Source organism: Mustela putorius, unplaced genomic scaffold, assembly GCF_011764305.1.
Source record: "Mustela putorius furo isolate JIRA1106 unplaced genomic scaffold, ASM1176430v1.1 tig00003863_pilon_pilon_pilon, whole genome shotgun sequence".
Lineage (NCBI taxonomy): Eukaryota > Metazoa > Chordata > Mammalia > Carnivora > Mustelidae > Mustela > Mustela putorius.
The window spans coordinates 4079872-4101523 of NW_025422015.1; the positions used below are offsets into that span (position 1 = coordinate 4079872).

Below are 21652 nucleotides of genomic sequence, written 5' to 3' on the forward strand. Positions count from 1 at the left end.
CCTTCTTTCCTTTCTATTGGAACAGGCCATCTGAGGTCTGTGAAGGAGAGGCAGAGAATGACAACACTGACTCATTCACTGAACATTTGTTAGGAGAGTCTAATTAAGGCAAAGCATTTATATTATCTCTAAACTATTGTTGGCATAGAAGGCAATGTACTTTTGCACTTCACAAACAGTAGCAATAGAAACTTCATTTTGGTGTTTCATTGTAAGAATTGTATACTTTCCGTCACAGACTCTATATAAATCTTTTCATTTGATGTTACTTTATTTGTTATATACATAGAGGGTGTGTGTGTGTGTGTGTGTGTGTGTACACTTTTCCTTCTAATAAGTGCATATTATTGCATCATTTGCCACAAGAATGTCTTTGAGCAAAATTTGGAGAGCAGCTAAAGAATACATTTGAGAAAACTTCTTCATTTGTATTTATTTTTAATTGTCTCTGAATTGCTCATACCTTTACACGGTTCAAAAACCATAACTACATAAAACATAGTTATGAGGAAGTCTGAAGCTTACCCCTGATCCATCATCTTAACTCCTTCAGCCCTATGACACATAAGTTAAAAACTTAAAAAAAAATTTAAGAATTCGAGAATAATTTTTTAAAATACTTTATTTATTTATTTGACAGAGAGAGATAACAAGTAGGCAGAGAGGCAGGCAAAGAGAAAGAGGGGGAAGCAGGCTCCCAGCCGAGCAGAAAGCCTGATGCAGGACTTGATCCAGGACCCTGAGATCATGACTGGAGCCGAAGGCAAAGGTTCAACCCACTGAGCCACCCAGGCACCCTACAGATGAATTTTAAAAATAGCATTTATCATTCTTTTATCCTTACACCCAGCTTTCCCTTACGTTAATACCTAAAATAACTATGAACATTTATTAAAATTGAAAAATTAAAATGAGTAGAATACCAGTTTTTTCCCACTGATGTCCTTTCCCGTCTCTGAATGCAATGCTGGATTCTGTGTTGCACTTTTGTGGCATGTCTCCTCGGTCTCCTATGCTCTATGACAATTCCTCAGTGTCTCCGTATCATTCATAATCCTGGTGTTCTGAAGAATACTACTCAGGCATTTTGTAGAATGTCTATCAGTTTGGGATTTTATGATGTTTTACCATGATTGCACAGTCGTTATGGATTATGTGGAAAGAATACGACTTAGGTGAAGTGTCCTTCTCCTGGTATTGTGTGGCTATGTGTGTGTGTGGCATGAGGGGGTGGGAATATCACCAACCACTAGTAACCATGGCAACTGTTTTCATCCCTCTCCTCTACTTACATTTTCCCAAGTGACACAGAAATGAAAGGGGGCAATATATAGTTTTTTGAGCCTGTGTTCTTTCACTTCAAAATGCATTTAAGATTTATTCATGTTGCTGCATGAATCAATAGTTGATTCTTTCTTATTGCCGAATAGTATTCCATTGTATAGATGTACTACAGTTTGTGTATTCACTCATTGGTTAAAAGCTATCTCTGTTCTTCCCAATTTTTGGCAATTATGAATAGAGCTACCATAAGCATTTGTGTACAAGCTTCTCTGTGCATGTCAGTTTCACTTCTCTTGAGCACATAACTTGTAATGGAATTGCAGTGTACATTTGAATAAATAACAAGCCTGCAAAACTTTTCCCAAGTGGCAACGCCATTTTGCAGTCCCATCAACTAGAGTTTCAGTTGCTCTGCATCTTTGTCAGCACTCGATAGTGCCAGGATTTTTTTTTTTTTTTAAGACATTCCAGTTGGTGTGTAGTGGTATCACATTTAATTTGTCTTTCCCTGATGGTTAGTGACATTGATGTTGTTTTATATGCTTATATGTCAGCCATTCATCTTCACTGATGAGAGAGTTGTTTCAATCATTTGAGACTTGTGTCTGGTATATATCCTGTGTTTCTAAGTGTTCCTTGTGACCTTGGAGAAAATATATATTTTGAAGTTGTTGAAATAAAATGTTTTCTGTTTCATTTAGCTGAAATTGACAAGTGCACTGTTCAAATCTTTCATATCATAACTAATGGGTTACCATTTCATCAGCTGTTCATTCTATAGGCTACTGAAAAAGTTGTGTTAAAATCTCTAAATTTGATTGTTGACTTATCTAGTACTTTTTTTAGTCCCATCCAATTTTGTTTTATATAGTTTGAGGACATGGTATTGGTATTGTTATGTCTTTCTATTGGATTGATGTTTCTTACAGGAAAGCCTACCTTTTCTATTAAATAGCCATGCCACATTTCTTATAGTTAGTGTTTACATGACATACTATTTTCTCATTGTTTAGTTTTTAAATATTTTTTTTTCTAAATCAGGGTATGTATTCTGTAAAACTGTATAGCTAGATCTAATATCTTTTATTTTTTCTGAGAATTTTTACAATTTAATTGGTATGTTTTCTTTACATTTATTGAAATTATTAATACTGTTTGATTTAATAGTACTATCCTTGCTATTTGTTTTCTTTATACCCTGTGGTTCATTGTTTCTTTATTCCTTCTTTTCTAGCTTTTATGTATTAATTAACTACTTGTATGATTCTATTTATATCTTTGCACTGATTTTTAATGACTACCTTAGAGATTTTACAATAATGCATCCTTGACTTTTTAGGATTAAACTTGTACACCTTAGCACTTCTTTAACAATGCAAAACTTCTACTACAGTTCACTCTGTTTATCCCCATTCTTTTTGGGTAGCAGTTCTTCATGTTATTATGGTCATATATTTTACTTCTACTTATGCTATAAACCCTATAAGACATCATTATTATTACACAGTTACCTACGCTTTTATCTTTCCTTATATACTTATACTCTTCCACGTTCTTCATTCCTCCTTTGAGTTTGTGCTTCCATTTGTTATCATTTTCATTCAGCCTGAAGAACTTCTTTTCTTACCTCCTACAGTCCTGTTCAGCTGTCAACCAATTCTTCCACGTTTCATTTGGCTGAAAACGTTTGTACTTCACCCTCCATTTTGGGGGGATATTAATTCTAAGTATGGAACTCTAGGTTGACAATTTTTTAGAAAAACTTTCAGCTATTACAAGGTGTCATTACATTATCTCCTGGCTTTTATAATTTCTGACAAGTTAACTACAGCCTTACTGTGGTTCTTTGAAGGTTATATGTCTTTTTCTTTGGCAGTTTCATGAATTTTTCTTTGTCATTGGTTTCAGCAGTTTGGCCATTATGTGCTTAGCTGTGGCTTTCTTTGTATGTATTCTGGCCACAATTCTTTGAGCTTCTTTTAATCATTTGAGGTGTCTTTGTTGGATATATTCTCCCAAAAAATGTATTTCTGGAAGTTCTTGGAAATTACCTCTTCAAATAGTTTTTGTTTCCCATTCTCTTGTTCTTCTATTTCTGTGTATGTATTTTAGGTTATTTGACCCAGTCTCAGATTTTTACATTCTTGTTCTTTGTACTTTTGTTCTCTCTGTGCTTCACTTTAGACATTTTTTTAAACTTTATGAGGTTACTGTTTTGAGTGTGCCATTACACCCATTTAGTGAATACTTAATATCAAATAGTGGATGTCTATTTCTAGAGTGCCCATTTGATTTTGTTTTTAAAGAGTCTTATTCACTGTTGAAATGCTCCAAATTTTAATCTTTTTTGCCCATTTTCCTTTGTTTTCCTGAACATATTAATCATAGTTATTTTAAAGTTCTTTCCTGCTAACCCTACTATCTGCATTGCCAATGGATTTACTTCTATGATCCAGTTTTTTTCAGTTATTATTATTGGTCCTATTTTTATTGCCACTATGCATAGATCTTTTAAAAAATTGTAATCAGATACTGTATATAAATGGACATCAGAAGCTCTAAATCCATATTGTTTTGTCCAAGGAGTATTCACCCTACGTTAGACAGAATGTGTGAAGAGCTATGTCAGCAGTCAGACACTGAGCTGAGTCAAGGCTGCTTTGCAATTAGATTCAGCCTGTCTGTGATTCATCCTGTTCTTTGGGTCTTGCCATCCTAGCCCTTTGAAAGCCTGGAAGGTATCTGTCTCCTCAGGGAAGACCAGTCATGTTTAATGCAGACCTCTTTCTTCCAGAGGGACTTTTTCTTCTAAGCACTCTGAAACTATGGAGAATTTCAATTTGCCTGTTAGAATTTTCCTATCCACAACCTTAGTCTTCTATTTTGCCACAACCAAATGTCCAGAAAATGTCCACAATTAAAACTGGTCATGCATTTGGGGTTCTTCTAGATTCCAAACTGCCACACTGACCCCAATGACTATCAAAATCTCTGCTTGTTTCTCTTTTCCCAGTAGAATTCCTCCACCTGGACCAAGTCTAATCCATAGCCTGTGCCCAGAATCAGCAAGTGCCTCAAGGAATCCAAACAGGCAGCAATCATTAGCTTTTACAGAAAATACTTATACTTTTCTGGAATTTCAGTTTGTCTTATTCTTCTTGCTTCCACGACTCTTCAAACTTTTAAAAGTTTGCAACTTTCCCAGTTGATACTTTCAGAATATTAATTTGTCATGGTCTCCTTACTTTTTTTTTCAGAAACAGAACCCATTTCTCAGAATTTCTGAACTTGGAACAGATTCAGATTAGTTTCTGCAATATGATGAAGCTGAGGAAGTCAACTTCAGAAGGCATTAATGGTGAAAATGATTTTCAACAATGTGGAGAAAACCTGTCTGCTGTGAAACAGATGAAAGAAGCCAATATACAGACAGCAACCGAGAATCCTGGTAATGATCCAGGATTCTGACTGTTTGTAGGGCTCAGCTGCATTCCTTCAGCTCCCAAAGCTCCTTGGCTCAATTACTCTTTGGATTTTGAGAGACCCCACTCTCTCTGAAATAAATGCTTTCCTTTGTTTGTAGGTAACGACTAATTTGGTTTTCCATCACTTGCAATAAAAGTCTGAATTAATACTCTGTATTATCAAATGTGTTAACACAAATAATAATGTTATTAACATTATTTTAGGTTTCTATTTTTTAAAGTTTAATCTGAATTTTCCTATTTTTGCAATAATGATGGCAAGTTGTGGCATCTTACTGCAGTCAGTCAGATGCTTACCTGACATACTTTCTGATCCATTTATATAATGTAATGCTTTGAATCTTCAGGAACCCTGGAAATCACATAGCCAAAAATGTTAGAAGTGTATGTAAAGTAAGAAGTAACATCTGAATGAGGCTAGGAGGAGTTCTTTTATGTATAAAGTGCAGAAGTTTTAGGGCATTGTAATTTAAATTTATTTTTGTTTATATTCCGGGTTTTGGCAGGTTCTTCATAGATGAACTTCTTGATTTCTGGTTGTTAAGATTTGAGTAATTTTCTCACCAGGAATATTCCTCTTTTTCTTTGGTGAATTACTAATGTTTAGGGGAAAAAACCAGTATGTTCAACATACAGGGGAGAAAAAAAGCAATTCAATTTTTTAGGTTATTTTTCTAACTGATATTTAAACTAATGTGATTAAAAACAGCACAGAGACTGTCACTGTATTTAATACATTCCATTCATACAATTTTAAAAAGCTTTATAGTTTTCTTTTTTATTTACTGTGTGTTGGGGGGGAGCAGGCTGTGGAAAGATGAGGCAGAGAAGGAGAAGCAAAAAAAAAAAAAGGTAGATGAGATAGAAAAAATAACTACCCCCTGAAGGTAATGAATGCAACCCAGAAAGAAAGTCAAGAAGCATCTTGAGGAAGGGCATACCCTAGTTTCTGTTTGGGCTATGGACTTCAGAATATGTGGTATGTACTCACCTGTCAGCTCTACTTTGGAAGTGATGATTAGCTGGCTAAACAGAATGGTGGTGCACAATCTTCCATGTGATTTTCAGAACCATCACCACCCCCACAAGAATTTGAAGTCACCTAACAGAAAATTATCCTGGAGACTTAAATAGCTATGAACAGTGACTCTACCTCATAGATTAGATGAGATCCAATCACAGGCCCAATTAAAGGGGAAGCCAATGCTGAGCTATGTGGCAGGCTTAGTGTAGACTACGGATAAAGATTTGGACCTTGAAATTAGAGAGACTTGGATTTGCAAACCAGTTCGATCACTCATCAGCTATTTGATATTAGCATATTTACTTAAATTCTCTAAGCTTTTTTCATCCAGAAAATGAGAATGATAATGACACTTGCTAGTACTTTCATAAGAATTAAATGAGAGAACATATGTGGAACAGGTAGCATAAAGCTTAATTCATGGTGCTCAGGGAAGGCTGATGATAATTATTCGTTAGTTACAGGTGAGGAAACCATAAACTGGCTTGACTTGTTTTGCTTCTTGTTTGTTTGTTTGCAAGACTGGAACTAATCACTCAGAATAATGTAATTTTCCCTACTTTGAAAATAAGACAAAACCCAATTGCTTCTTTCCTTGGGCCAATGGACAGCCTCATTGTTAAATGTTTATTTGATTTTTCAGGAGAGACTTCACCCTTAACAGAGCTGCCTAGGGATCTGCCAAATTAAGGCAGCACATTGTTTCTACGTTTGGTGGGCTCACTGGCATTGTTTTCCATCCAAAGATTTATTATTGCCAAATCCCACTGTTTGTCCAAAAAGAGATATTCAATGCCCCCTCCCCCATACAATCTCTGTTTATATTACTTTAAGCACTAGGTTAGAAATTTTCTTCCAGAATCTAGATCTTTGGTCAGGAAATATGTGATTGAGAATTAAGTTGGGAGCTAGCTCTTCTACTAGTTGGAACTGGGCTAGCTAGCTTTGAACCAGAGGTAACTTATGAGCTGTAGATACCTGTTCAAAGAAGCAAAGTGGCTGTTATTACAGAGACAGGAATTAGAAAGTGTCTAACTTATGAATACTTGCTCCACTTTTTTGTGGCATTCTTCCTTAAATACAGATACACAGTATTTGCATCCATACATAGCCACATAGCAGAGTTACTAATTCTCAGGGATTAAGTTAGGCCAGCCTAGAATTTAGGGAATAAAGCACCTATTTTTATTATTTGGCATTAATTCCCTTATTAAGAATACAGCACATGAGTACTCTGACACAGACACCTAGTCAAAGGCCCAAAGTGGGCTCAATGATTATGGAGAAGGAGCTGAGCCTCACAGGGTTTGGTAATCTCCAGAAGGTGTCTGTGAAAACTGTATGCATATGTCTGTGTGTATGTATATGTTCATTCATCTGAACATTTCCATAGTCCCATGAAAGAAAACATAAGTAAGACTTGTACTTTCATTACTACCAATATACTTTTAAAAGAATAATTACTGAAGGAATATAAAAGGAACCAAAAGTGGGCTACCACCACACGTGAGAATGTGTAGAGCTCAGGGTCATGGGCTGTTTCCTGGGTGGCAGGGTAAAACAACCACAACAAACAGTGGCCACAGATTGAGAAAGCAGGACTTGAAAAAAGTAGCTTGCCAGGTCCCCACATTTTCTGGTTAGGGGCTGGTTGTGGATTTTTCAAGTAGCGGAGATGAAGAGTGTGAGATTGCATTTTCCTCTATAAAAGGAGCAAAGCAACTAGAGCTTGGGCGTCCTGGTTTTGATTTTGTATTTTGTGTTTTTTTATTTGTTTGTTATTGCAGCAAAGCCAAGATTAATTTACAACTACTTCTTTGCTCCTGTGCCTGGAACTCTCTTAAGGGTCGCTTGCTGGGAAATGCAGAGAAGACCCTCGGGATGCTGCAAGCATGACCCACGTGACCACGTGACACCCCCCCCCCCACTTGGCTTGCTGGCTGGCTGGCTTCGGGCCAAGACAGAGTCCAGTCGCAGTGAAGTTCTAGCAGGTGTCTGCTGTAGTCTCCTGGAGGTGGAAGGAGCTGCTCTTCGCAGCATTTCCTCTCGCTAGCGCCACGCCGCAAACTTCCAACCTGCGCCTCTCAGCCTCTCATTTCGCTGCATCAGCAATTCCTTCCAAATCTTTCTAGTTTAGGCAAAGTGTCTTTGAGAGGCGATTTTTCTCTGGTCCCTCCATAGCTCACCACCACGTTAGACTTCGTGTCCGATCGCAGGCTTCACGGCGGTTCCAGCATTATCCTTCACCCCCTCAGCTTCTGCTTAAGGTCCACCCGCGTGGAGCACACTAACTTTTGCAGTCGCACTGCCCGGTGGCTAAACAAGAACTGATTTCAACCCAAATAACCTTTGCTGCGCTCTACCGCCCCATTTCAGCATTTTCCAGCTCCTCCTCTTCTTGCCCTCTCGCCCAGTCTGTGTAGGGCTGTTTCCCGGTAACTTGAAGGGACTTTCCTGCCTCCGGCGCGCAGCATGCCCAGGGGCCCCTCCTCTGTAGGTAGGGGAAATCCAAGCAGAGGTTGTTTTAAAGGTCCCTTGCTCTCCTGCGTGTTTCACACACGTGCGCCCGTGTGCAACATCTGTATTTTATGTGTTTTAAAGTGCTAAAGGAGGGAGCCAAGTTAATGAAACGTGGTTCTCCACTAAACCCTTGCTTAAATCCCCTCTGTATGACGGCTTGTTGTGTTCACGCAATTCTTAATTAAGCAAAGCCTAGGAAAAAACCAAACTCCGCGCAAACGTGGCAGATGCCACCACAGATTCCACCCAGGGTTCAGGACTCCGCGAAGCAGTTTAAGAGAGTGGCTGGAGAAAGCCACAGGTTCCCTTCATCGCTAAACCCAAACCCAAGAAGAAGCAAGTGGTTTTCTCCTTTGCACGCCCCTGGGAGATGAAATTTAGAAAGGCTGCCTGCAGCCTGGTAAAATTCCTTTCTGCCTTCCTCCGCTTTGCATCCTTTCAACACTTCTCCTCATCTTGCCCGGTTCCCCTAAGACAGCAGGAAAATAGTTTTCCTGGCACACCCCACACCCGCAACCACACACCCTTGTGCTGCATCCTGGCCAACGCCCCCACCTAGTGGTTTGGGTTTGCCTGCCTTGCTTTCCTCTACTGTGATTTCTAAGAGAATGCTGCGGTTTGCAAAAAGAAGGAGAGGTAAAAGAGGAAGAAGAAGAGGAGGAGGAGGAGGAGGAGGAAGAAGAAAAGAAGAAGAAGAAGAAGAAGAAGAAGAAGAAGAAGTCGTCATCTTTGTCTGCTTAAGCTCCTGATGTGGGTGGGTGGATGGGAAGATGGGCCGGACCCCCTAATATGTGGTGCAAATGAGGCTTAAGGTTAGCCAGAGCAATGCTGGGCACTAGGGACAGGAGGAGAGGAAAGAGAAGATTTTGCTTTTAACCCCAGCACGGATGCCGCAAGACTTCCAGAGGACATTTTGGGAGAACTGCCACCTGAAGGAGTACCTTCACTCTCAAGGCAGGAATGTGCTGTTTTCTTCATAATTATTAATGCTATCAGAACGTATACTAATTTACTTGTTTATGTGGTTATTGTCTATCTACCTCTTCTAGAATATAAGCTGCTTGATAACTGGGTCTGGGTATACCCCATTATACTCCTGATGTCTAGAATTCGCAGCACAGAGAAAGCACTCTATTTTTGCCCTCCTGCCTGGTTTAGGGAGGAGGAAAATAAGACAACTTGGATTAGGGTTGCGTCACCTTGGGTAAAAAGCTCTTCTCTCAAAGGATCTCAATTATTCTTTGAAACTAAATGGATGGGCGAGATAATCTTGGGCCTTAGACTAAAATTTGCTTCCACTTAACCTGATAAAGTCACTTATGACATAGGGTTCATCGAATGGATTATACCTGCTAAACATGGAGTGAGGTGCTAGAAATTCCCAGCTGGGATCACTTAGCTAGGGTACATTGTTCTTTTCTGTTGCTTTTCTTTAAACTTTGTCTGACTTGTACTTCTACCCTACATCGATTTCTGTTAAGGTTGGAGGAGGAAGTGAGCACCAGGGATCTATCTGCTCAAAGGTCATGGCACCTGGGAGCTGGCATTGCTTGGTGCCACATATAGCTGATATCCTGCTATATTTGTTGACACCAGAGAAGTCACACTGGTGGTGATGGTCCCAAAGCCCGTTTCTTTTTTTCTTTCTTTCTTTCTTTTTTTTCTTCCTTTTGAATTTTGTTGACCTCCTTTCCAGGCAGGCTGTGGGAGGGAAGGTGCTTACTGTGAACTGTTTTCCACTGGCACTGAACTGCTGAGCGGCTGGAGAGGGAGAGTGAAATGGAAGGTTTAGTTTCACATACAGTAGGCTATGGTTTGTGATACTTTCACATTTTTGTAGACAGTTTTATTTATTTTTTTTTCTCCCCTGTTGGCCCACAGTTAAAGGCGGGGCATTCACTGGAAAGCACAGATTCCTAAAACCAGATGTGAAAAATTAGTTTGCATTGTACCAAGAGTTAAGTAGGACTCGAAGCCCGAAGTTTAAAATGCACTATTGGCCATTTCCTTCTAAGGCGATATTACCGGTGCCTCCTTCTAACCTGGGTGTGGTCCCCAGGGCTGGATAAAATTCCCGAGTGGAGAGGTCCGAGCCTGGGGCTGGCTCCGCCTAGCACCGGTCTGCTGGGGTGGGGGGTGGTAAGTAGAAGCCCCGGAAGGTAAGCGGGGAGTGTGCCTGTGCCGGTGGCCGAGGGCGTGGATCTAACTGGAGGGCCGCGCCGCAAGCTCGGAAGAGGACAGAGGCAAGGACAGGACGCCCTCATCCCCAATCCTGGCCAGAACTGCGGCGTCTGGGTGTCAGGATTGGGAGAGGGGCCAGGGGATAGGTACTGGGGAGAGAGGGCGGTAGGACCCGGCGGGAAGCTTCCTTGGCCGGGGAGGGATCCGGGCGGGAGGAAAAGAGGGAGGGAGACAGAAAAGGGGAAGGTGATGGGGAGCGGGCGTCCGCACTTGCTGAGCCGCACTAGTTCTAGGGCTCGAGCAGACCGGACCTGGACTCTATAAAAGGAGCCCATCTGCTCTGCCGCTCACACGCTCCTCCCGGGCTGGCGCACGCAGCGTTCTTCCAGCTCCCCAAGACACCTGCCCCTTACCCTCGTGCTGCGCCAGGTGCCCCCGACCCGTGCGCCCAGCAGCATGGCTCCAAGCGGTGCCTGTGGGACCGAGGTGTTGGCGGCAGTGGCGGCGCGTTGCGAGCAGCCGCAGCCCCAGCCCCCGAATCCCCCCTCTGGCGGCCCCGTCTCCGCGGGGCAGCTCGCCGGAGTGGCCAGCGCGTGAAAAGAAGGGAGGGCAGAGCTCCGGCGCGAGGCGCGGCGCAGCGCGGCTCCCAGACTTCACCCCACCCAGCTCTGGCGGCCTAAGCAGCCGCAGGAAACTGCCCCAGTCTGGGGAGGGGGGCGGGAATGCAAGACCAGGACTCCTGGCTGACCTGCAAGCTTTGGTCTCGACAGCTAGGAAACTCCTGCGGGCCGATTCTGCAGATCGAGGAGCGCCCGGGTTAGGAGACTCAGCCCCGAGCAATTGGGGTAAGAGACCCTACCTGGCTGATGCTCCTTCCTCAAACAATACAACGCCCTCCAGCACTAGACGCCTAGGTGGGATTCCGAGTGGAGCGGGGGCTCGGCGGGCCAGTCCTTAGCAACCCAGGGCTAAGACGGGGCGTGGAGAGGAGCAGGCTGGGACGCGGCGGCAGCGCCTGGCGCACTGGAAGTGCAGAGAACGCGCTCGCCTGCCTAGGCTGCCGCGCCCTTGACCTCTAGTTTCAGCAGGAATCTGGGTGGAGGAATAATTGAGGAGCCCACGGAACTGACTCGCAACCGGGAGACAAGACTGTGGTCTCCGCGGTCCTGCCGCCCTTGCCTTCATTTGCTCCATGCCCAAGAGCTGCGCTCCAGAGCCGTGGCGAGGAGAGACATGGAAGAAACCGGCACTCGGTGCGCCCCGCCGCCGCCCGCGGGCTCCCAGACCGGGGTTCCTCAAGCCAATCTCTCCTCTGCTCCCCACAACTGCAGCGCCGAGGGCTACATTTACCAGGACTCCATCGCCCTGCCCTGGAAAGTACTACTGGCCGTGCTGCTGGCACTCATCACCTTGGCCACCACGCTCTCCAATGCTTTTGTGATCGCCACTGTGTACCGGACCCGGAAGCTGCATACCCCAGCCAACTACCTGATCGCCTCCCTGGCGGTCACCGACCTGCTCGTATCCATCCTGGTGATGCCCATCAGCACCATGTACACGGTCACCGGCCGCTGGACGCTGGGCCAGGTGGTCTGCGACTTCTGGCAGTCGTCGGACATCACCTGTTGCACTGCTTCTATCCTGCACCTCTGTGTCATCGCCCTGGACCGCTACTGGGCCATCACGGACGCCGTGGAATACTCAGCTAAAAGGACTCCCAAGAGGGCCGCGGTCATGATCGCGCTGGTGTGGGTCTTCTCTATCTCCATCTCGCTGCCGCCCTTCTTCTGGCGTCAAGCCAAAGCCGAGGAAGAGGTGTCGGACTGCGTGGTGAACACCGACCACATCCTCTATACCGTTTACTCCACGGTGGGCGCTTTCTACTTCCCCACCCTGCTCCTCATCGCCCTCTACGGCCGCATCTATGTGGAAGCCCGCTCCCGGATTTTGAAACAGACGCCCAACAGGACCGGCAAGCGCCTGACCCGAGCCCAGCTGATAACCGACTCCCCCGGGTCCACGTCCTCGGTCACCTCCGTTAACTCGCGGGCTCCCGATGTGCCCAGCGAATCCGGGTCCCCCGTGTACGTGAACCAAGTCAAAGTGCGAGTCTCCGACGCCCTGCTAGAGAAGAAGAAACTCATGGCCGCTAGGGAGCGCAAAGCCACTAAGACCCTGGGGATTATACTGGGAGCCTTTATTGTGTGCTGGCTGCCCTTCTTCATCATCTCCCTAGTGATGCCTATTTGCAAGGATGCTTGCTGGTTCCACCTGGCCATCTTTGACTTCTTCACGTGGCTGGGCTATCTCAACTCCCTTATCAACCCCATCATCTATACCATGTCCAATGAGGACTTCAAACAAGCATTCCATAAACTGATACGCTTTAAGTGCACAGGTTGACTTGTCAGTTGCAATGAGGTAGCCTGAGCGGCCTTGGGGGACCATGTTGGGTCTGGTTCCACAGGTAGGTCGACTCTTCTTTCACTGTTACTGGGTCGGATTGAGACTCTGTCTTCTGGGCAAGGGCAGTGGATCCTGAGAAGCCAGGACAGCCCTGAGAGAGAGCGAAAGCTCTGAGAGAACTGTTCACACTAAAGGTAGAGCTTTCCTGCAGGGGAAGGCTCACTTCATCCCCTCAAACTCCAGGTGCAGCCCTGACCCTGCCGCAGCCAGTCACAGGGGAGGGTTGTAACTTTTTAAAAATCAATGAAGGAAGGGGGATCCCTGCCCTGCTTTGGTATCATGGATCATGCCCTCTAGAACCAGTGGTACTTGTAGTTGTTGGAAGCCTGTCTGAGACAGATCTACATACAGCCTGGCAGTACTTGAACTAGACGCATAATACCCTTTGTTTTGGGGAGAACTTTTGTGTTACAGCCTCATTTCAGAAGAGTTACTTTGGCACCCTTCAGTCTCCAGTTTTTGTTTATTTAAACTTGGTTGGAGAAACTTGTGGATTTGGTGCTTCAAACCTTACGTGTGGCTTGGAGGATGCAGAGAAACCTTGAAGAGTTAACAGCAAAATTCTGATGTTAATATCTCTATTTTTATTATAATTGAAACTATATGGGGTGGGTGGGTGGGAATGGGAGATGGGGAGCATTAAACTGAGAATCCACACCTATGATTGTTTGTTTTCTGCAGATTTGTAATTTTTTTAAATTCCTATTTAGTGATTGTCAACCACATTCTAACAACTCAAACAAAACATTATGTGTGCTAGTGCCAAAGTCTGCAGATTGCTTTATTTTTCTTCCTAATTTCATGTACCTGTTATTTTACACATTTAAATCCTCATAAATGAAGGATATGATGGGTGACTCAGCCCAAGCTGCTGCTATATTTCTTACTAATGCAGTCGATTAAACTGATGAGTATATACTGCTCCCTAACAGGGAAAGTATTCTTATTCTTTTTCCAATTCAGTGAGATGTAAAGGAGACGGCTAAAATAGAAATGGTTCTTCTATAATTAAGGAATGGGGGGCAATAGGAGGATGTATATTTTGACTTGTAAAAAATCTTAAATGCATGAGACTTTTTTCTGATAGTCATTTACACTCCTTCCCATCTGTAATTCCTTTGTGTGCTAACATATAAAGCAACCAAGAGAACCAGCTCCTTTCTCCAAAAATCTTCAAAGTGCAGTATGAATCCCAAAAAACTATATTAAAGGAAAAAATTTTGTGTATTTTCCCTTGCTATTGAAGTTTGGGTGGGAACAAAGATTATTAGTAAAGGACATGCAAAGACTTTATAAAAGCTCAGAGAAGTTAAACTTGAGCCTGTTCTTCCTGTAACTCATGGAACCAAACCTGACTTAACTAGGCAATCAGGGAACTGATAAGCTTTTGAACCGGGGAAATTCGTCACTGACCTGATACCTCAATGATTATAATAAAAGTAATACTTTATATTTATCTGTCTTTTCAAATTTCAAAAATACTTAGTTGTTGTCTCAAATTCACTCTGAGGACTTTTCCAACACAGGGAAAGAAGACACAACAAAAGATGAAAAATACATTATCTAAATAAAAAGGAGTAGCCCTGAAGGAGCCATCTGCACAGAAAAAAAAAAAAAAAATCTGTATGTGGAGCATTTAATATGCCAAAGAAGATTCACACTCCATTCTTCAGAGAGCTTTCTGCAGTTTGATACCTTTTGTCTGCAGAAGCAAGTTGTCTTTGTAAAATGAATTCACTCCCTGCTTGAAGCTCCCCAGTCCAGACTGTGAGACAATAGATGTATTGAGCTGAAGTACACTGCTGCTTTCCTACTGTGCAGACCTTCACTCTGGGGATAATGACTCCTGAAAATAGACTATTCAAAAGTTCACACATAAACTAAGTAAAAAGGGGGATTTTTTATCAACATTTACACCTGTCGCTGGAGTAAAATAAAATTTTAGGCATTAGACAATCCCTGTATTTCTGTTACAGCCCCAGGGTTTTTGTCCATTTTGTGACATTTCTCCTATGGAGACATCTAGCTTACTACTGATGGGAATGTACATTCAGCACGGTACTTGTTTCTATGTTACCAGTATGTTTGTCTTTTGTCTATGCAGCTGTGTTTTCTTTGGGCCTAAGAAACAATTAAGCCAACTTCTAGGAGCTTGAGGGGGGAAAATGAAGTGAAATAAATAGCCACTTACAAATGACTTCTTTACAGGGCACCTACATGATTGTGTCCTCCTATTAACAAAACATGGTCAACTTAGTCACATGGGTTGTTTGCCATTTGTAGATTACCCACTTAATGGTTTTGCTTTATTATTTGGCCGAATTGACTGAATTTGGAGCATATTGTGTGAAGTAGAAGCTTGCAAACCCTTGTAGTTATAAGAGATCTAGAATCATCATCCAGCATTGCACTTGATAATGCAAAGTGTACTCATCCCAGGGGTATGTAGTTAAGGCTGTTAAGTTCCTTGTCAGTTACTGCTGCCTCTAGCATAGTTTGTTTTGTAAACTAGACATACGGCTTTTTCGCAGAACATAAAATGGGAGATGGAAATGTTAAACTTACATAGAAATGAAAATATATTTTCATTGGCTGCGATAACAACTAACATTTGCCATATTGTTTAATTGCACAGAATTTCACACAAATATATGAATGTATACTCATTAAAAAATACCAATATTGTCTTGTGTTTCTAGGAATTTTATTAGAGTTTCCTTTTTAAAAATGGACACGGCACCCATGAATGAAGGTTATGGGAGTTCAACAAATTTCCTCTAGAGTAATATTCTTCACTTTTCCTCTCTATTATCTTAGTTTTTATCTTCTTTAACCAGGAAACCCTGAGAGGACTATAATTCACTCAAGTGGTAAAATCTCAGATTATGTGTATTTGATGGAGTTGCTGTGACTGAAAATTGCCTTTGGTGTTCCACCTTTCAACAAATGTGTAATTGGAAATGACGTTTAGGAAACTAATGAAATAAAGTCCTTTCCGTGTTCAAAAAAGAATGGGTGGTCATTCTGTTAGTATGGAAAGATTGGTTCTTTGGATTCTGTGTTGCATTTAGGACTTCAAACCTGCAAGAGAGAATAATTGATGAGAAACGAGACTGTGGTGGGCCAGCACGAGTACTGCCATAATTTCAGGGATTTTGTAGAAAGGGTTTGAAAGGAATGAGGCAGATCATGCTCTCACATGCTGCAAAGGAGGTAAGTCGGATGCACCATCACCAGAGTTTTCCGGACCCCTCTTTTTAGAGGGAACGTTTAGTCTGTAGGCTAGATAGTGGGATTCCAAGGTACTGCATGGTGCTTGAAAAACAGAAAAAGGAAACAGGGAAGCAGGGTTAGAAGAGGCTTGGGAAAATGTGAGAGGAGGAGATTGACCTATGGAACAGCAGAGGCATAGACACAAAAATAGCTTTGGAATCAAAGTCCTCAGTTTGAATTGCAAATAGAGTGCCTTATAGTGGTGTGGCTCTCCTCAAAGGCAGCCTACTTGGAATTCGTTGCATGCACCTGTTCCTCTAACACCCCTATCGAAATACCTGACACTCAGCACATGTCCTTCCTTGTTAACCATGATTTCCCCATTGCCTCCATTGTGGATGCAAGGCTGTAGCTTAGAAAAACTGATGGCTATTGGAGGGAGGTTGGACTGGGGAGGACCAAGGTAGCCTGCATAGGAGAAAGCTAGCTAGACCAGAAGTGATGGAAGTTAGGAGTCTTTTCATACTTACCCACTTAGGCTAGTGAAAAATAGCCCAAAGACCAAAAGCAGACATGAGGGTTGGTTTGCGGTGGCCCCCATGGCCAAAAGGAAATTGCCAAATACTTAATGCCCTATAGCATACTCTTATTCACTTTTAAACTCTTCTTCCTCTTCTTTGTCTAGAAATTTTCCCAAGAACCCAAAGCCTCTTTCCACATCTGCATCTTCCCTTAGTGTTTCATTTTCCCTATTTGTGCTTTTCTCTTAGGAAGAGAGAGCCATGAAGAGCCATGATAACCAATGATAAAGTGTTGATCAATATGGTTCTTATTTTAGCTATGGAAGGATGATTTTACATATATAAAAAAGTTGCTGATTCAAGTTAATGTGTAATTAGTGGGGGTAAAAGCTTTTAACTGGGGCATCTACTGGAGCTTTCGAAAGGGTAGAGGCTGGTAGGGAAAGTGGGTGGCAAGTGAAGGTTCTGCACCCTTCATGAAAGTCCATCCTTTAACAGTCCACCAGGGGGCAGAGTGCCGCTGAGTTGTGTCCAGGATTCAGGTGCTCACCATTGACCATCCCTAACTCCTTCTTGGATACTGCAAATGGTAATTGACTTCTCTAGACTCAGTGAAATGAAGATCCATGAGCCAAAAGATAGGGGGAGGGGGCCGATGGGGGAGCGGGGGGAGAGGCTCATCATTTATTAAAAGAAATTTTTCAGAACTGCAAATTCAGGCAGAGGATCCCTAAAATAAACCTAAAATTTTTCTTCATACATGCAAAATGAATTATTTTCTTACTCATCTCTAGGCCTGGGAAATGCTAAAATCTTGGTACTTACAACATTGTGATCTTTGATTAATGCGACAATGGATGCATTCAGAGGTTAGAAGACAAAGAATTTATATTCAAATTAAAGAGGGTTAATTACTTAGATATATCATTTTCCACTATGATTTTTCTCATTGTGTTTTTCTTTCTGAAATTTCATTGGTTTGAGGCTGATACATCCATAGTTCAAAAGGTAGAACATATGTCACTTACCATTTAAAGAGAGGACTGTTTTCTGGGGTGTGTGTGTGTGTGTGTGTGTGTGTGTGTGTGTTTGCACAGAAATAAGGTATATTTCTATGTCAGTTCTTCCCAGAGGCTGTGTAATTTGGGCATTTACTTTAAAAAGAGGCACATATAAATGTGAGTACAATGTTATGTATCACAAACATAAATTTCTGTGTCAAAGAATGGATCATATAAAATGAGAAAATAGGTGAGGTTTGATCATTGCCATTTCTCCTTAACGGTTCTCCCTAGCATTTTCATGATCCCCAGAGGAGAGTTTTCCATGTGCCATTTCACACATCTGTCAGTTAAATCTGACTTTCAAAGTCAACATCCACACTTCAGGATTATATTAGGATTTTCAGGACTCCCCAAGAGAGAGCCAGTCCCTGGAGTTGGACCAGCTGACCAAGGGAAGACTTAATGCTATTCCAAGTGTAGTTTGTAAAAGAAAATACCATTTCTTTTGACTTAATAGTTCATATTTCAAAAGACAGGAAAAATCCTTTCCAAAACTACCAACTAGAAATCTATATAACAAGAGTGGCCTTAGAATATTTCCTGTACCTAAAGTGAACAGATGGTGATATAAGGATCCATTTATGGTAAATGCTTAAAAGAATCTACACATGGCTTGCCTGAATGATGCATGAAGGCATGACTCACATCCTTCCCGACTCTGTGGGAACATTCCACACATCGGCCTCTGATTGGTCATTTCATATTAGATTAACTCATTTTCAGGATAGCTCTTGCTCACAAGTGTGGAGATGGGATTGCAGGGATAAAACAGTCCACAAAGGGTAGGTTACTTGGTCCAGCAGCTGGGTTCCGGGGGACTTTTGCAAACACATCTGGTAGTCTCTTCTAAACTTATTTGCTAACCGAGTTTGTGATTGTGTCTGTAAACCTGCATCACTGCTGTCATTTATCAATCTATCCTTATTTCATTGAATAATCTCAACGGGTCCAGCATTAGGCGGATCTGATTTTGTGGGGAAGCACTTTTTTTGGCCCTTCACCTCTCCACCCCAGTCTTGCCCGGGTGTAAGGTCCTTGAGTCCTCTCTTCCCCCGCCCCTCAGAGGCTTTCCCACAGAGCCTAGTATGTTGGGGTCATCAATCACATAGTGGGAAGTTTGGCATGAAGATCATTCCCATGAAGAACCCCAACATGTTGGTAGGTTTCAAGTGCAAGAGCAAATCTTTGACATCAGAAAGACCTGAGTTTAAATCTGTGTTTTGCAACCATAAGCAAGTTACTCCACAAACGGAATAGTACACACCTTTATGTGTGCCTAAACATTAAATGGAATAATACAACTGTTCTCAACACTGGCTGCACATTGGATTCATCAGGGGAACTTTGAAAAAATCTTTTCTCAGACCCTGCCTCCAGACTAATTAAATTACATTATTTGGAGTAGGGTCTGAAACTCTTCTTTTAAAAATTCTCTTCGGCTAATTGTAATGTTTGTCTAGGGTGAGATCCACCAAGAATATGTATATAAGGCTTTTAGAACAATCTTGGCACACAGAGTTTCTGTGGGTGTGAAGGGGGCTCCTGAATGAAATGGCAAGTCAAGTGGATTTGGTTTTTCAGAGTGGTACTTCTTAGAATTCCACGGACGTGTGAATCACCTGAGGAGCTGGTTAAAATGCAGATTCTGATTCAGGAGGTCTAGGGTGGGGCCTGAGATTCTGCATTCCTGACAGGCTCTCAGGAGAGCCCAGCAATGCTGTTCCATGGACCACACTGAGGAAAAAGGATCTACAGGAAAACACAGCTTAGTTATAAAATATCAGTCATGTCCCAAGATTACAGACATAAAAAACAACCCAAACAAAAGCAACATAAAACTTCCAGATAAGAAAATATGCTTTTTAATGTATAGTAGGTAGTGTTTTCCTGGCTTGTTTACATGATATTCCTGTCTCAGCTTCAGCAGCTGTTAAATGTCTCCACTTACATGCTTTCCCCCAGATGCCTCCGATCCTCAGTTTACCCTAAAACAAACAGCTTACTTCTGGATCTGAATCAGCAAAGCATGACTCTTAGACTCAGTCCTTTTTTTTTTTTTTCCCCCACATCACTTCCAAATAAGGACTTTGTCTTTCGTAAGAGAAAAGAAAAAGAATTAATTAAAAATACAAAACAGATGCTAAAAACAACAAATGAAACAAAGAAATAACTATTGTCAACACATGGCAAGTGGCACAATTTCTTCTTCTTTTCACTTAGGAAACCCACTTGGATTGTAAACATACACATTTACATATTACATGGGTTTTATCTTTTGTAAACACGGTAACTATTTAATCAAAGGCAAAAAGACGTGTGCTTTCTATTTGTTATACTTCATTCTTACTGTGCTTTAGAAACTTAATATCCTAGAGCAGCCTTTTGATTTCAGGAAAAGCCCCTCCTCACTTTTTATTCCTCAAATATTTCCTAAGGTTTCTTTTTTCTTCTCTAGTGAAAGTAATTTATTATTGATGAAAAATGTTTGTCAATTTCTTGGCACCCACCCATCTAACTGAAGAAACTGTTGAGCGTCCTAAGCCTGGGTTGGGAGTAAGAATCAAATGACCAGGGCGCCTGGGTGTCTCAGTCATTAAGCGTCTGCCTTTGGCTCAGGTCATGATCCCAGGATTCTGGGATCAAGTCCAGCCAGCCTGCTGGGCAGGAACCCTGCTTCTTCCTCTCCCACTCCCCCTACTTGTGTTCCCTGTCTCTCTGTCAAATAAATAAATAAATAATCTTGAAAAAAAAGAAAAAAAAATCAAATGACCCTACTTCAAGAAGGATCTTATCCTTTAGTTTTTTAACTTGAGTTAAATCCGTCTGTGTGTCCTGTCCAGGAACGTTGATATTCTACATTATTACAAAACATAGTTCAAAGTCTTTCATCTCTTTCGCGTACAGTTATGATGCTTACAGTTGTACTCCATGTACTCCAGCAAAGACACATGGCTGGGAATTTGCTTCATTTTTAAAAGGGGCAGAAGTTGAGGAGGGAACTGACTGGAGTTACTGAGCACTTGGTGCCACAGACGTTAAATAGCAGCCTCCCGCGTAGTCCTTGTAAGGCTATCCTGATGTAAGAGAGTATTGCTTTTTTAGAATTGTGCTGTCATTATCATCATCATCATCACAGTTGTGGTCATCGTTGTGATTTTAAACAAAGTACTACAACAATTTCTTTCACTTCTGTGATTCAGAGAATTATGGCAACAGCCCCAGGTGAATAATCTGTATTCAGACTTGGAAAGGAAACTGCATTATTAGGTCCATTTCACTTAATCTTTGAGAATCGTGTTTTCAAAATGCTAATCAGAAGCATTAAACTATAAAAGAAGTTAGGGATTTTTTTTTTTTTAAATAAGTACAACATTCTATCAAGGGGACACAGATTTCCTTCTTGGTCTGCTCCCAAATTCCTGTCTCTCCATGTCTGACGACAACCTTGACTGGCGAGGGCACATACCATGCCCACTTGTCTCTTCCAAGGGAATTGCTATGCATTAAAATGTACATTTAAGCTGCCGGGTAGGGCAGTATTAAATATAGATGCTTCTGCTCTGATGAGTAATGTGTGACAGGAGGTATTACCCGTTTATGGGAAGTTACTGAGAGTTATGTGTGTCAAAAACTTGGTACTTGGGACATTATTCCTATTTTTACATGGAGTCAAATTTCTGAGTGAAAAGTAAATTCACGAAAGCAACAGGGTATTTTCAAATATTCAGTTTGCCTTAGCATCATACAGATAAAACTTCTAAATTAATGCTTCTTATTTTGTCTTACAATTGTGTTTTGCATTAGCCCCACCCATTTGTTATCAACTTTACATTATTTCTCTCTCCCCTCTTATCTCCTCAAAAGATCCTAAAACACTGCCACAAACAACAAAAC

The 21652-nt window shown here is 41.9% G+C and overlaps 1 protein-coding gene across 1 annotated transcript; it reads left to right on the forward strand.

Moving 5' to 3' along the window:
* The first annotated feature begins 11721 nt into the window (after positions 1-11721).
* Positions 11722-15969, forward strand: HTR1B (5-hydroxytryptamine receptor 1B). Its single transcript, XM_004752794.3, has one exon. It carries the CDS (start codon positions 11728-11730, stop codon positions 12895-12897), a length of 1170 nt encoding a protein of 389 aa, XP_004752851.1. The 5' UTR covers positions 11722-11727; the 3' UTR covers positions 12898-15969.
* The last annotated feature ends 5683 nt before the right edge of the window (positions 15970-21652 follow it).